Source organism: Malaya genurostris, chromosome 2 (assembly GCF_030247185.1).
Source record: "Malaya genurostris strain Urasoe2022 chromosome 2, Malgen_1.1, whole genome shotgun sequence".
Lineage (NCBI taxonomy): Eukaryota > Metazoa > Arthropoda > Insecta > Diptera > Culicidae > Malaya > Malaya genurostris.
In genome coordinates this window covers 5,964,097-5,978,165 of record NC_080571.1, presented here as the reverse complement: position 1 = coordinate 5,978,165, position 14,069 = coordinate 5,964,097, and the positions used below count along the sequence as shown (strand labels likewise).

Here is a 14,069-nt window from a genome sequence, read left to right as displayed (position 1 = left end):
AAAGCGAAACGAAATCTTGCTTTTTTGCAAAATGAGCTAGTATTCCTTAGAAAGTCTTCACTTATCCCCCGATGATATTTCAGTTCAACCTCGATCCTAACATCCGCTCGCAACACCTCATCCAACATCTGTTCACCATCTTCTTCGGAACTAACAAGATCTTTGTGCTGACACTAATTTTGTTTTGCTCCCCCTTCTTTCGTCTTTTCACTATCTCGACGTGAACTAATAAGATCTTTTCGCTGAGCTAAGTAACTTCACTTTCTTATCCCTTGTTCCAACAACATTTATTTCTCCCTGTTTCACTCCTTCCAGACGATGATCAACGCGCGGGCCACCCGCCGGGTTCTAACTGCCCGGGGGTGTTTCCCGCGGACCCACACGAAAGAATACGAAAAACCATCGATGCGTACCAACGTCACCAGGATAATTCAGCGTACAAGTTCCAACCGACCAGACGCTGCCGATGACTAGTTGGAGACTACATCCTTGGAATCTGATCTCCTCGAAATCACATCACGAAATAGAAGAAATTACTTTAATTTTAAGTGGTAAAATTAATGCCCTCGGCATCTTATAGCTTAACGCAGTGTGCCTTAATATATATTATTGAATAAAAAAAAAAAAAAAATATCCAGGGTCGCATTTAAAATGACAGCATGTGAAATGATGGAGTTTATTCATTATTTCCCCATAATATTTGGTGGATTGTTTCCGGAGAATGATAGAATATGGGACTTTACCTGTTCATTGGTCGAGTTAGTAGACTTGGTTCTATTACCATCCTACACAATTGAAATTTTGAATGCGTTACAAGAACAAATTATTTACCATCACACATTATATATGAAACTGTTTAACGCTAAGCTAAAACCAAAGCACCACATTATTTTACATTACCCAAGTTCTATTGAATACGTTGGGCCTCTTCGAAATATTTGGTGTTTCAGATTCGAGGCATTTCATCAAATTTTCAAGCAGTACTGCAGAAATATCAATTCTCGAGTAAATATATGTTTGACACTTTGTCGCAAAGCTGGTTTAGTTTATGCTAATAATTTAAAACAACAAAACTTTTTATCCTCAATATTAAAATTCAAAAAAGCTATCGCCATAGAAAACGCTAACTACTTGAATCTAAAACATATTTATGATTTGTCTTCCACTCAGTTATATTCTTGTAGTTCAGTCTTCTATAAGGGTACTGAGTATAAGAAAGGTTTTTTTTTGACTACTTCGAAAAACTTATATGATGTTCAACTGTTTGAAATAAAAGAGCTCATAATATGTGAAAAACGATTATTTATTGTTAGTAACAAATGGCAAGTGCTTGGGTATGCACACCATTTCGCTTCATTTGAAGTTAGTAATAGTAGGAGAGAAAATATTGTTAATGACGCGAATGAGTTTGATGGACCTCCTATCCACGTTTTCATAGTTGGTAGTAGATTTTTCATAAGGTTGAAGAAATATTATAATTAATTTATAAAAAAAATCAATGTAAAGTTACTGTTAAGTTTTGTTGAAAATAAAGTATTAATGAACTAAACCTCTGTGTTATTGTAATAAATATAATTTTGATATAACATTCAAACATGTATGCATGTTTGACTAACCTTTGCCATTGTCAAATTAAGTTTTTATTGCGTTTTGTAAGAACCAGATGTGGAATGTCAAAAATACTATGGCTCTAGTTATTACAAACAGGACAATGTAAAAATAAGATACGATTACTGTTACGTTAAACATGGTTCTATATACTAAATACTGTTTAATATTACTATTATATTGCTAAATCCCTGTATAGTAAAAATGACCTTGCATATTGTTATCTCAATTCGATTTCATAGTCGGTTGAAAACTACTATACTCGCGTAGTCGAACTCACCCTCTTATATGGTAACTGTTACTATATTATTTTTCTGAGTGTATGCAATGAACAAACCAACTGTTTTATGTCTCGATTCATTTTTCATATTAACGCAAGATATTCAATGCTGTAAACTGCATTGTATAAGCACACAGCATTTTTCGACACCTGAACAACCTGCTTGATGCATTCAAAACGCATGTATTCGAGACGTTTTTTTTTATTTTTCAAAGTGGGAAAAGTGTTTCCGAAATCGGTCCGATCGCATGCAAAAGTGTGTTGACTTCCATGAAAACTATTCCGGCACACAAAAAAGTAATTCTTTGTAACAATGATTTTTATCTTTTCGAACACTTTTCGTATCTATAATATCCGATGATTATTTCTAAGCCAGATCAAAGCTTAAGAAAAGCTTTAGGGTTCTTGGTAAACAATCCGAGAGCCGGTTCGTAATGTGTTGGTGAACTGAAATAGTTTTATCTTGGCACTAATCCAACCCAACGTATTAATTCCTTTCCCACCGATCCGGCGTTAAACCGAATAAAGTAAATCCATCGCAAATAACATTCATTGCCAATGCTTTAGTTACAGTTTCGCGTTAGGTTTTGCACGTACATAACTCACACATTGAGCTGAATGAATTAGGTTTTTTACCGTCACTACTAACCTCAATCGGATGAACACATTTTGACAGTTCAGTGGTACTGTTTACAAACAAGCTTAAACAAAAATCGAAGAGCACATCTAAAACAATCATCTTTACACTTTGCAAGTTCATTTGTGTCGTCACGATAAAAAACGTAATATCGTTTGGTAGTTAAGGTGCAAAGCCTCTTTGCAAGCGTATGAGTAATGTCAACAATGTATGCGTAAAAACAAATTCCGGCGCTTCTTTTCCTGATTTTAATCAATAAATGTTCCATATGGTTGAAAAATAAACCAATCGGTTCATCCTGCTTAAAATTGCAAATCAAGAAAAGCGAAAATCATAGTCCTACATTTTTCCGTTCTCCTTAAAACTGCTCGAGAAAAATAATTTCAGATTCAGGTTACTTCCAATAACACATTTGATTAGCAACAAACACATTCCTATATGGATTTCCTCTTGAAGAAATTATTACGTACCTTCTATAAGTAAACCTGCAAAATATTAACCTTTAATTTAACACGCGAAAAGCAATGGAATGCTGTCGTAAAACTCTTTATTTTTCCGGAAAACTGCTTTTATAACAGAAAATATTTAGCTTTCTTTATTTTGTGTAGCGCAATCTAATACAAATGCATTGAAGCAGTGTTGCTAGCTTTTTTATTAGGGAATTAAAATCTAATGTAAGCAATTTTCCATTCAACGTTGGTGAAAAATTGATCAAAACTGATATTTCATCCAAAAAGTCAGGCCCAACATTCATTTGAGAATGAATTATTTTTGAAAAAGATTGTTTGAAACTCAATCGTGCAAGCTACTTTGATAAACTGGTTGCATTGCATATATGAATACATAGATCTATGACATATGTACCAAATAAAATGTACGTAGTACACAAATTACCAACACAAGTTAACTTGGTTTACTCTAGATCCTTAACAGCAGATTGTTTATATGTTTATTTCGATTTAAACGCCTGTAATTAGGTTTTGCACGAACATTACATAACCTCACAAAATGAACAGAATTAACTTTTTTTTTGACAGTCGCCATGTGTTTGTTTACAGATGAAAAGTTCAAACGATGAGCCTCTGCATCGTTTGAATTGAAAAATTGAAAGTCGCCTCACACTAAACAGATTTACACAAATATCGCTGCTAGATGCTGGAAACGCATACAGGGCAATCTTTTTAGTTCTTTTCACTGTGTATCACGTTTTTTAAAGGCACTTTTTCGTCATTTTTCAATTTTTAATTTGCAGTCACCAAACAAAACAAACACACGGCAGCTGTCAAACATAAACTTGATTCATCGGCAGTTCATTTGTGTCGTCATCGTGTAAAACCTAATTAGGTTTTGCACGAACCTGACATAACCTCACAAAAATTAACAGAATGAACTTTTTTTGACAGTCGACGTGTACTTGTTTACAGTTTAAAAGTTCATCAGAAGTTCATCGTTCGAATGTAAAAATTGCAAGTCGTCAACAGATTCGTACATATATCGCTCCTTGATGCTGGAAACACATACAGGGCAATCTTTTTAGTTATTTTCACTGTGGAATACGTTTTTAACAGGTACTTTTTCGTCATTTTTTTCAATTTTTAACTTGCAGTGGCATAACAAAACAAGTACACGGCAAATGTCAAACATGAACTTGATTCATCGGCAGTTCATTTGTGTCGTCATCGTGCAAAACCTAATTTAGTATCATTTAGGGGTTAGCCAAATTTTGTGCTAGGGCACATAACCGTTTTCATTATTTTTACGTTTCGTCTTTGAACTTGTTTGTTTTCGTCATTTGAACTGCTCTGCACTGATGAGTCAAAGACGAAACGTAAAAATAATGACTAATTTAGTATGTAAACAAATCACTGATAGCTGTCAAAGGTGAACTTCATTGATCGAGTTCATTTGTGACGTCCATTTTTAAAACCAAATTCTCCTTGGTATTCTCTCTGTATATTCATCGTGTAAGTCACTTACACTTCAACGCTAAATTATTAGGCTAGTTTTGTTTTCAAGACAGTTTTCAGTAAAATTCTGAATTTAGTACCCAAATCTGTTGATGTTTATAAAGAGCAACGTTCACGTTGCCGGCTATCAGGATGTCATAAATTACTATCCTGAACGAAAATTACGTATATGTAATGGGAAATATTTTTGCTCATCAGACATCTGACGGTGGTTTGTTTACATGTTCATTCTAATTTGAATACGTGCTAATGGGAATGTAAATAAACCACCGCCAGCAGACAAACATGAATTTTATTCATCGTGAGTTCATTTGTGATATCATCTTGTAAAATCTAATATTAGGGTTACTCGAAATTGACTTAATCCCACAAAATGAACTGAGCATCGTTTGACGGTTATCATTTCATTCCACTCTGTTTCATGTGAATAAACAGCGTTCCAAAATTTTAAAAATACCGATTGCTGTCAAAGATTAACTTAATTCGTCAGCAGTTTTGTTTATATATTCAAATTCATATCGAAATAAACGAGTAAACAAAGCACTAGATTTTTTATCGTGACTTCACAAATGAACAAGCATTTATCCTTGACAGTCCAGCGGTACTGTCTACAAACAAGCTTTTAAAAATTCGAGGAACACATTTCAAACAATCATCTTTACACTTCGTAACGGTATGAAAAGTATCGGGGAGTGGGCCAGGTTCGATCACGAGACAAGTCACCAATACTAGCGATCTTTCAAAATGTTTTTAATATTTTTGAATTGAATTCCCGCCGGAATTTTACTCCACCGGAAACCTTACTTCATACATTCTAATGATTGTGCGCGTGTATGTCACACGTTATATAATCGGAATTCCTACCACAATGGTAGGAAAAGTTGTTTACAATGTCCTATCAAAAATGTTGGGAGTAGTTTACCAGATCCCACGAGTATTGCAGATTTTTGTTATCTCCTTATATTCTTACACTACCCTTTTGGTGAATACTTGTTTTATCGACTTCTAAGAGCATTTGCAATTTGTTCATTACTTGTGGTGTAAGTTCGATAAGGTTTTATGGGGCAAGTTATATCAACTTAACTGTGGGAGATATTTCTTTGTTTGAGTGTTTATTTCTAACTTTTACACTAATGAATCCAATTATCGGTTTTAAGGAGTGTATCGAAAATAAGCTATCCACATACATTTGTGTTGTACGCATGTATTTGTGATGGATTTTTATGCTCAGATCACAGCATGCCGTGCGTTTGGCTATCAGCCTTCGTTTGTTTACTTGTTTGTGCGGTTGAAATTAAGCGTTTTCAAAATGTCGCGTACTGAAAATTAAGGTTCTGGACACATGGCTAAGTGAGAAGGGTATTACTATGCGAAAATTGGCGAAGCGGTTTGGAATTCATCATGCCAGTGTTAAAACCATTTTTAATAAGTTTGGGTAACACTATTTTTTGGATGAGCTACCAGGAAGAGAAAAAAAACGGTTCTTCCAACCCGAAACTGGACCAGAAAGTGGTATATCTAATCGTGAAAAACAAATCAATGTCAATACGTGATTGGGCCAAAACAGCAGGAACGAGTGTCGGAATGATCCAGTGTATCAAGAGGCGAAATCACCTGAAGACCTACAAGAAGTAGAAAATCTCGAGACAAAGTGTAGAACAGAAGAAGCCAGCAGCAACAAGGGCCCGGAAATTGTATTCGTATCTTTTGCAGTGTCCGGATGCATGGGTTTTGATGGACGATGAGACTTATATAAAGGAGGACTCAAAACCCCTTCCAGGTCCACAATACTTTACTGTCGTCGTTGGGGAGAATGTGAGCGATGCGGACAGGTCGATTCAAGTGGAGAAATTTGGTCGAAAGGTACTGGTATGGCAAGCAATATGTTCCTTTGGTTTGAAGTCAACCATTTTATGCATTACCAGAACTATAAATTCAGAAATCTATCGATCTGAGTGTCTCCAGAAGAGATTGCTGCCTCCACTGTTTTGGCCGGATTTAGCGTCGGCTCACTATGCCAAAACCACTCTCAATTGGCATGCGGAAAAGGGTATACATTTCGTTGAGAAAAATATCAATCCACCAAATTGCCCTCAGCTTCGACCCATCGAACGTTTCTGGGCAATCGTGAAGAGAGTCTTCAAGAAGACTGGTAAGGCAGCTGGGAACATGCAGGAGTCAAAAAAATTTGGGCTCAAGCGTCCAAAAAATGCGACGCAACACTTGTCCGGAACTTGATGAAGAGTGTTCGATCAAAAGTTCGAAAATTCGTGAATTAATAACTTAAATTTCATCTGGTTTTCATTATGCTCAAGTTTATCCTCGTACAATAAAGGATCAATTTTTAGTTTGAATAAAATATCGTTTTTTATCATAATTGGAAAGGAACATTTGTGGATAGCTTATTTTCGATACACTCCTTACACTTTACAAAAATGATATGTAAACCGAATCGATTATTTTTCTTGGTATATACTTTATTTTCAGACTTCCATTATGGTGCAGTTTAGTTGAACTATAAAACAGAAACTATCTGTAATATATTATGCTTTTCAAGTTGTTCTTTCTAATAATCTTAGAACTGTTTGTACATTGATTGAACTTACTCCACAGACTGATCGAACCTGCCCCACTATCTATAAAAATCTATGAATCAGATTCATTAAAAAAAATCGTTCGAAAAAACGTGATCGAATCTGCCCCACTCTCCCCTACGTTTTCTAAAAAATAACTTTTTGGCTTTCTCATATGAAAAGGCTATGCAGTCATTTTGAAAATCGCCCTTTGAACCAAGGTCATAGAAAACTGTTTTGCCGAATGGGTCATTTCGCAGAAACGATGCGGAGGAGCTGCATTTGTCTTTGGAAATTCAAATTTTAATTGTGAAGAAATTTCGGATTCTTTCGTCAAAATGACACTCGGTGAAACGTAGGTTGATGAAATGTCTTCATTTATAAGTGAGCAAGTTATATTGTATGTATACTCATTCAAAAAACCAACCTACTCTATTATGAGATGTGCCCCAAGCGAAAAGTGCAGGAGCTTCACATTCTTTTTTTATTTTATTGTGTTTCGATATTAAATTAGCGGAATCATCCCCAAACATTTGAGCCGAAAGTCCAACTAACTAATCATTGTTCTAGAATGATGTGTAGTTAACATCAGTCACACTGTCGTTATCAGTCGGATAGAAACCAGAAATAAAAATTAAAACTGGTGCGCAACATTAACAAACATGCAATCATTAGGTAGTGTTACACATGAAGAAATTTGGATGATATCATTACCTGAAAATATACTAGCTATGGCCGCTATGATAAAACTAAGCACTACACCGGGACCTGCTATGTTTCTCGCTACCAAACCGGCCACTAGATACATACCGGTGCCACAGCACGATCCCACTCCTAGTGAGGTTAGGTCGAGTGTGGTTAGACATTTCTTGAAAAAAAAATTATAAATTATTGTTTCAATTGTGAAAGTGTTCGCGATTAGCATCCAATGAAGGCCCGCACGATCCTAGTACAAGCTGGTTCTTTTCTAGCACACCTACCGTTAATTTTGGCTTTGTACTTCTCGGATCTTCGCCCTGAAGCTTGCGAAGGTCCTTGGTTCGCACTAATTTGGAGAATAGTGTCAGTCCGGTACCGCCGCCTGGAAGCGGGATTGAAAACTTCATCGTTGCCCGGTGGAACCTATGGTGCTGTCGATCGAGGCTGCTATCCGCAGTTGGACGTAGCTACAGATATGTGTAATTGCAGTTGTGTCGGTGATAGTACTCGGTTGAGACGACCTACAGCTACGACCAGTTGCTGTATGATTTGAAGGCGTAATTGCTACATGCGCGAATGTTATAGTTCAGAGCAATCTACAAAATGAAACAAGAAAAAAAAGAAATATTATTCTTCACATCATAGCATACATACGCAACCAGAAGCTTTTTTCAATCACTGTACTATTGATTTCGAAATTGTTCATGATAACGAACGCAGGTGTACATTACTACCAGAACTGTTCATGAATTTGGCGTGTAAATATTGCTTGAAATTTGTCTGTTGTTCGAAGTTCTACGCTGAAAAGCCATACCATTCAAAAGAAAATTAATTCATCTGCCTACTAATTACATATAGGGTGATAAATCCTGTCGCAATCAACTAGCATCTACTTATTATTAGCTCAGTTAGATCAGAATCAACCAAGCATTTCTCTTTCTCGAGCTACGTTTGCTTCGGATGTTAATTATTCGAAAAAGCAAGCTGAAGTTAGTATCTCATCATACACAAGCATCAATATTACGCCGCACACGAGCATCACTCCGCATTATTGACATCTCCCATGGTAAGTACGAATGCCAACAGGATCCTATCCTCTTCCAGGGATGTGACACAAACTGCATCCGGAATGTACGTATGTCGAAACAGCTCAAATATAAATAGCACAGTTTACTTGAACAGGGAAACAAATCGTGGTTGACATCGGCTGCCGGCGGAATCATGGAATCAAATCGACCTTGTGCACTCAGTGCTCCAGTCTATCCTCCTGGATATAAAATGCTAATTTTAAAACGAACCGACGGATATGATGTTGGCATTGGGTGCTATGAAATGGATTTATTTGCACCGTACGCCACGAAGCTGATGTGTCGTGTCATGTGCTTATTTAGCTCGCGTGAATATGCAATTAAATGGATTGTGGAAGTGAATGTTCGAAATCCCATCAAATTCGACAAAAAAAAACTTTTCGAGTGTCAACAACAGTTCCCCTTAATAATAACAGGTTAAACTATAAATACCCAGAATTCGAAAATGGTATTCCAAATGTATGATGCAGTGTTTGGTGTTTCTTAGAAACAATTTAAGTTAGTGTAATTGAAAAGTTTCTCACCCATGTGTTGAACATATAATTTCGCCTTTGAGCACATAAAATAAGATAAATACTTGTGGCTATATAAAACTGATATATTTTCTAAGGTCTAGAATATATTCCCAGTTAGCATCAACGATCATGAAACGTAGAAACAAATCATCGAGTTTTTTCATTGTTGACAAGAAGAATTCGATGCTCCATAACCTGCGATGAGATGCAAAATGGACAAAACTTTTGGTTTTTTTTTTGCATCAAAATATGTCAGATTCGGAAAATTTTACTTTTCACCCATTTTAATAATTTTATCGGGATCTTCTAACCACTGTTGCCGATACCGCAAACAAAGAACCGTCATAATCAAAATGAATTCGCTTGGACTTGAATCGCAACTAAGCCTTTTTAAATTTCGTACAACTTTCGTGCTGTTTGGAACTGTTATAGCTTCTAGAAATTCTAGAGTTTGAAGTAGGGTTCGAATGAATTTAAACAGTTGTCAATCTGACCATAATACCCATCATTTGAATCTAAGTTGGTAAACATCGGTCCAGTTTTCTTGGGAATCCATATTCAACTAAAAAGATGCATTCCGTTTTGCAAACTCCACAGAATAAAATTCAATATTAGTTTTACCTTTCTTATTTAGCTCCAGAATTTTTTTCGAATCCGACTTCCGGTTCCGGAATTACAGGTTGATATGTGCGAAAAATGAAAATAGGTGCACCAATTTTTCTCAGAAATGGCTGGACAGATTCTCACAAACTTAGATTCGAATGAAAGGTATAATTGCTCCATATAAAGTTCCTAAGTTTGGATCCGACTTCTGGTTCCGGAATTACGAAGTTTTTTAGCATACTTAGAAGTAGGAATAATTGATTAATTGTTTGTTGATTACGTGTAGATAAATAAATAAATACAGGGTGATGAGTGAAAAAATTCTTATTTCGTATTACTTCCTCATTTTTCTCAGAGATGGCGTGACCGATTTCAACAATCTTCAAATGAAAGGTCTCTCCCAAACAAAACATCTAAGTTTCACCTGGATCTGACTATCGGTTTTGGAATTATAGGGTAAAGTATGTTAAAAATTTGATATCGCCACTTAAAGCGGCGAAACAAAATACGTAAATCTATTTTAAACCTGGCCTCGAAATTATTCCAATTAGTAGCTATTATCAGTAGACAACCGAACAAATCGATTCCAGTTATCCTGGTTCCAGTTTTCCGATTCCGGAAGCACTGGAAATAGTCTGTTATTGATTCCAAAATGGATCTCACTCTCTTTACTCAGTGATGGCTTCACGGATTTGCCCAAAGTCGGGTTAAAATGGAAGGTTTTATAGTTCCATATTGAATTCCATATTGACATCCCGATTCTGGAATTACAGGGTGCTATAATATTTATACCGTCACTAAAAGCGCGAAGTAAAATAATTTTAATAATTTCTAAACTCGCCTCAAAACTATTCCAATCGGTAGTCATTGTCAGTAGATGGCCAAACAAATTAATTTCGACCTTCCTAATTTTCGAATTTTGCCATAGACTCCAAAATGGATCCCAGTCTCTTTTCTCGAACCGACTTACTGCAATAGTGGGACTCACTTCGTTTCCTCAGATATGGCCTAACCGATCTGAGTAAAGCTTGCTTCATTTAGAATTGGAACAAACTTTTGCTCATATTGTGGCCCTCCTGGTGGACGGATTTGGAAGTTCTTGGCGCCCACGTGTCGGGAATTTTGTCTGCTTCGCGTATGATTTTTGACATTCCGCAAATCGACTGTACTTTGTAAACAATCAACATGCCGAAAGAAGGGAAAAAATTGTGCACAGTTATTTGGAAAATCCATTGTGGTCTGCATCTAGGCTTGCTAAACAGCTGAAATTGCCCAGAAATACCGTATGGCGCGTTATCAAATGGTATAAGGAAACATTGACGACGATTCGGGAGCCAATCGTCGGAGTGGAACTGTCGACCGGAAACTGCGTGGTAAGATTTTGAAGACGATTAAGAGGAATCCTAATCTGTCGGACCGCGATTTGGCCAGAAAATTCGGTGCTGCCCATAGTACCGTGAGGAGAACTCGACTCCGGGAAGGAATCAAGTCGTATCGAGCTAGCAAATAGCCAAATCGGACCATAAAACAGAATAGTGTGGTCAAAATTCGTTCTCGGAAACTATATGACCAGGTACTGACCAAGTTCGACGGGTGTCTTCTGATGGACGATGAAACCTATGTCAAGGCTGACTTCGGGTAAATTTAAATTGGCAACGGCTCGGGGGGATGTTCAAGCCAAATTTAAATTTGTGTTTTGCCGACAAATTTGCAAGAAAATTTATAATATGGCAGAGCATTTGCAGCTGTGGCAAAAAAACAAAAGTTTTCGTTACAAATAAGACAATGACATCGGAACTATACCAAAAAAAAAGTGTCTCCAAAAACGAATTCTGCCGTTCATTCGATCCCACGACCATCCCGTAATGTTTTGGCCAGATTTGGCAAGCTGTCATTACAGCAAAGTCGTTCAAGAATGGTATGCAGAGAAAGGGGTCCAGTTTGCTCCGGAAAACCTTAACCCACCCAAATAATACTGGGCAATCATGAAGAGGAGACTCAAGGCAAAGGGAAAGGTTGTCAAAGACATCAATCAGATGACGACCTGGTGGAATAAGATTCTTTTCAATTATTATTAACTGAAATACCGGCAATTGTCTTTGTTCCAATTCTATCTGAAGCAAGCTTTACTGATTCACTCTGTAGGTTATACTAGTTTATGGACAATCCTTTTTGTTTTTCAAAAATCAAAGAAAATTATTTTGTAGAATACATCACATTTATTTATGAAAATAAGTGAAATATTAGAAATGCATCATTACACCACTATGTGAATTAAAACTGGTTTGATTTTACCCCGGCTTAAACTTTTTGGTCGTTCATTGGGAAGGTTCCAATAACAGTCCATTTTATTGATTTAAGTATAGTCTTGTGAAATTCGGCTTAATCATCATCTATTAAAAATCGATATTCCAATCTGGAGTCTTCTGTTCATTACATCCGGAAAAAATTGTCCGGAATTGTCCTACTAACAACTAACGATATCTACAAATTTTGAACCTATTTTGTTTTATCACTATTATTCCTATAACTATAACTCCGGGTCCGGAAGTCGAATGGCTACTTCAATTAACCGACATTAGTGGAGCCATGAGACTTTTCTTAAACTAACATTGAGAAAATGGATTTTGCCATCTCAAAGAAATCTATCTGAGTGCAAGTTTGGATTTTTCGACCACTACTTCCGGTGCTTTGTGAGTCTGAAGCAGGTAGCCGGTATGGCCGAAGTGAAATTATTTGGACATCATTCAAAAGGGGCTCTAAACAGTATGAGTCACAGTTTTTAAAAATTTAATTTCGGAAATTTCAAGTCTGATGATGTTAGAAGTCAAACATTAATTTTTCGTAGTCGTGTGAACTCTCATATGAAACTAAATTCATAGAAATCGATTCAGCCATATTGAAAAAAGTGAGTGGCATTATTTGTCACATACTCACACACACACACACTCACAAATTTTAAGATCTTGACGAATTAATACTATTGGTACATAATAGTCGGACCTCCGGGCCTAGATTCGAAAATCGTTTACACCGTGATTGCATAGCCTTTCAGCATGATGTAGTCAAAAAGAATAACGTATGAAATATTAGAAAAAAAAATCACTAGAAAGTTACCTCAGAGACAAGTTGCAAACTCGCGACTTTCTCCTTTCCGGAAAAATCGTTCTGTCAATTGTACTACTCTGGATATGATGAAACACAACTCCGGTCGGCGTGTAATTTACTTCTCAGTCTTTTTTTTATGGCTTTTTGCACCAACAATTCATTTCTTCCAAACGTGCTTCTCGAAAATTTTATACAGCTATTAGCCTTCTGTCTCCATTAACCAACAATATGTTATACTTTACATGTTATTATACTTTCCAGATCTATTGAAACTTTTCTCTTTTGCAAGCATCGGCCATTGCTTTTCGTATTTTATCAATTGTAATATAGGTAACCTATACAGATAAGCCATCTGTAGTTGGCCTTCCAACCGGCACATGTGGATGATGAAGACGTCAGTATGAAGTCTCCGCACAAGCAAAAAACTTCTACTAAAAAATACAACTTTCTAAGTGGCATAGCACTTCAATATAAACTGTTATGAACTGATGAGTCAAAGATAAAATGTAACCGAATAAAAGTATTTGTCTTAAGCACACAATACAATAAAAAACAATCCAGTAATATACTCACAAAACGAGTATGCTAAGGTATCTGAAAACAAACGGCTCAAAAACTCAAAAACCTATTATTAGTTCGCTATTTTGAAATTTCATTTTACAATTTTATTAAACAAGTTAACAATGAAAAATACAAATTCTTACTTGACGATAAAAAATATATGAGTTTAGTTATTAAGTTGAATTAAAAACAATTTAAAAAAATTTCATTGTATAGAGAAACAAAAAAATAGATCTAAATGAGTTGCCTAAAACTTGTATCTTACCTTTGGGAAAGTATAGAAGCATTTATTTTACAAAAAGTGTACGAATTACGTACACTTTCTGGAAAATAAACGATTCTATACTTTCCCAAAGGTAAGCTACAAGTTTTAAGCAACTCGTTTAGAACTTTTTTTTTGTTTCACTATACGATGAAATATTCTTTTTCG

General features: G+C 36.0%; 1 protein-coding gene across 4 annotated transcripts in view; it reads right to left on the bottom strand.

Moving 5' to 3' along the window:
* Nucleotides 1-14,069, bottom strand: part of LOC131431991 (high affinity cationic amino acid transporter 1) — a 116,644-nt gene that overhangs the window by 31,614 nt on the left and 70,961 nt on the right. For 3 of the 4 annotated variants that reach the window (XM_058597999.1, XM_058597998.1, XM_058598000.1), the window contains exons 3-4: nucleotides 8,046-8,360; nucleotides 7,780-7,933 (exon numbers count right to left, since the gene is read on the bottom strand). In XM_058597999.1, the coding sequence (XP_058453982.1) occupies nucleotides 7,780-7,933; nucleotides 8,046-8,171 (280 nt within the window). In that variant the 5' untranslated portion in view covers nucleotides 8,172-8,360. The remainder of the gene's footprint in view (nucleotides 1-7,779; nucleotides 7,934-8,045; nucleotides 8,361-14,069) is intronic. The other variant, XM_058598001.1, reaches the window with a different exon arrangement.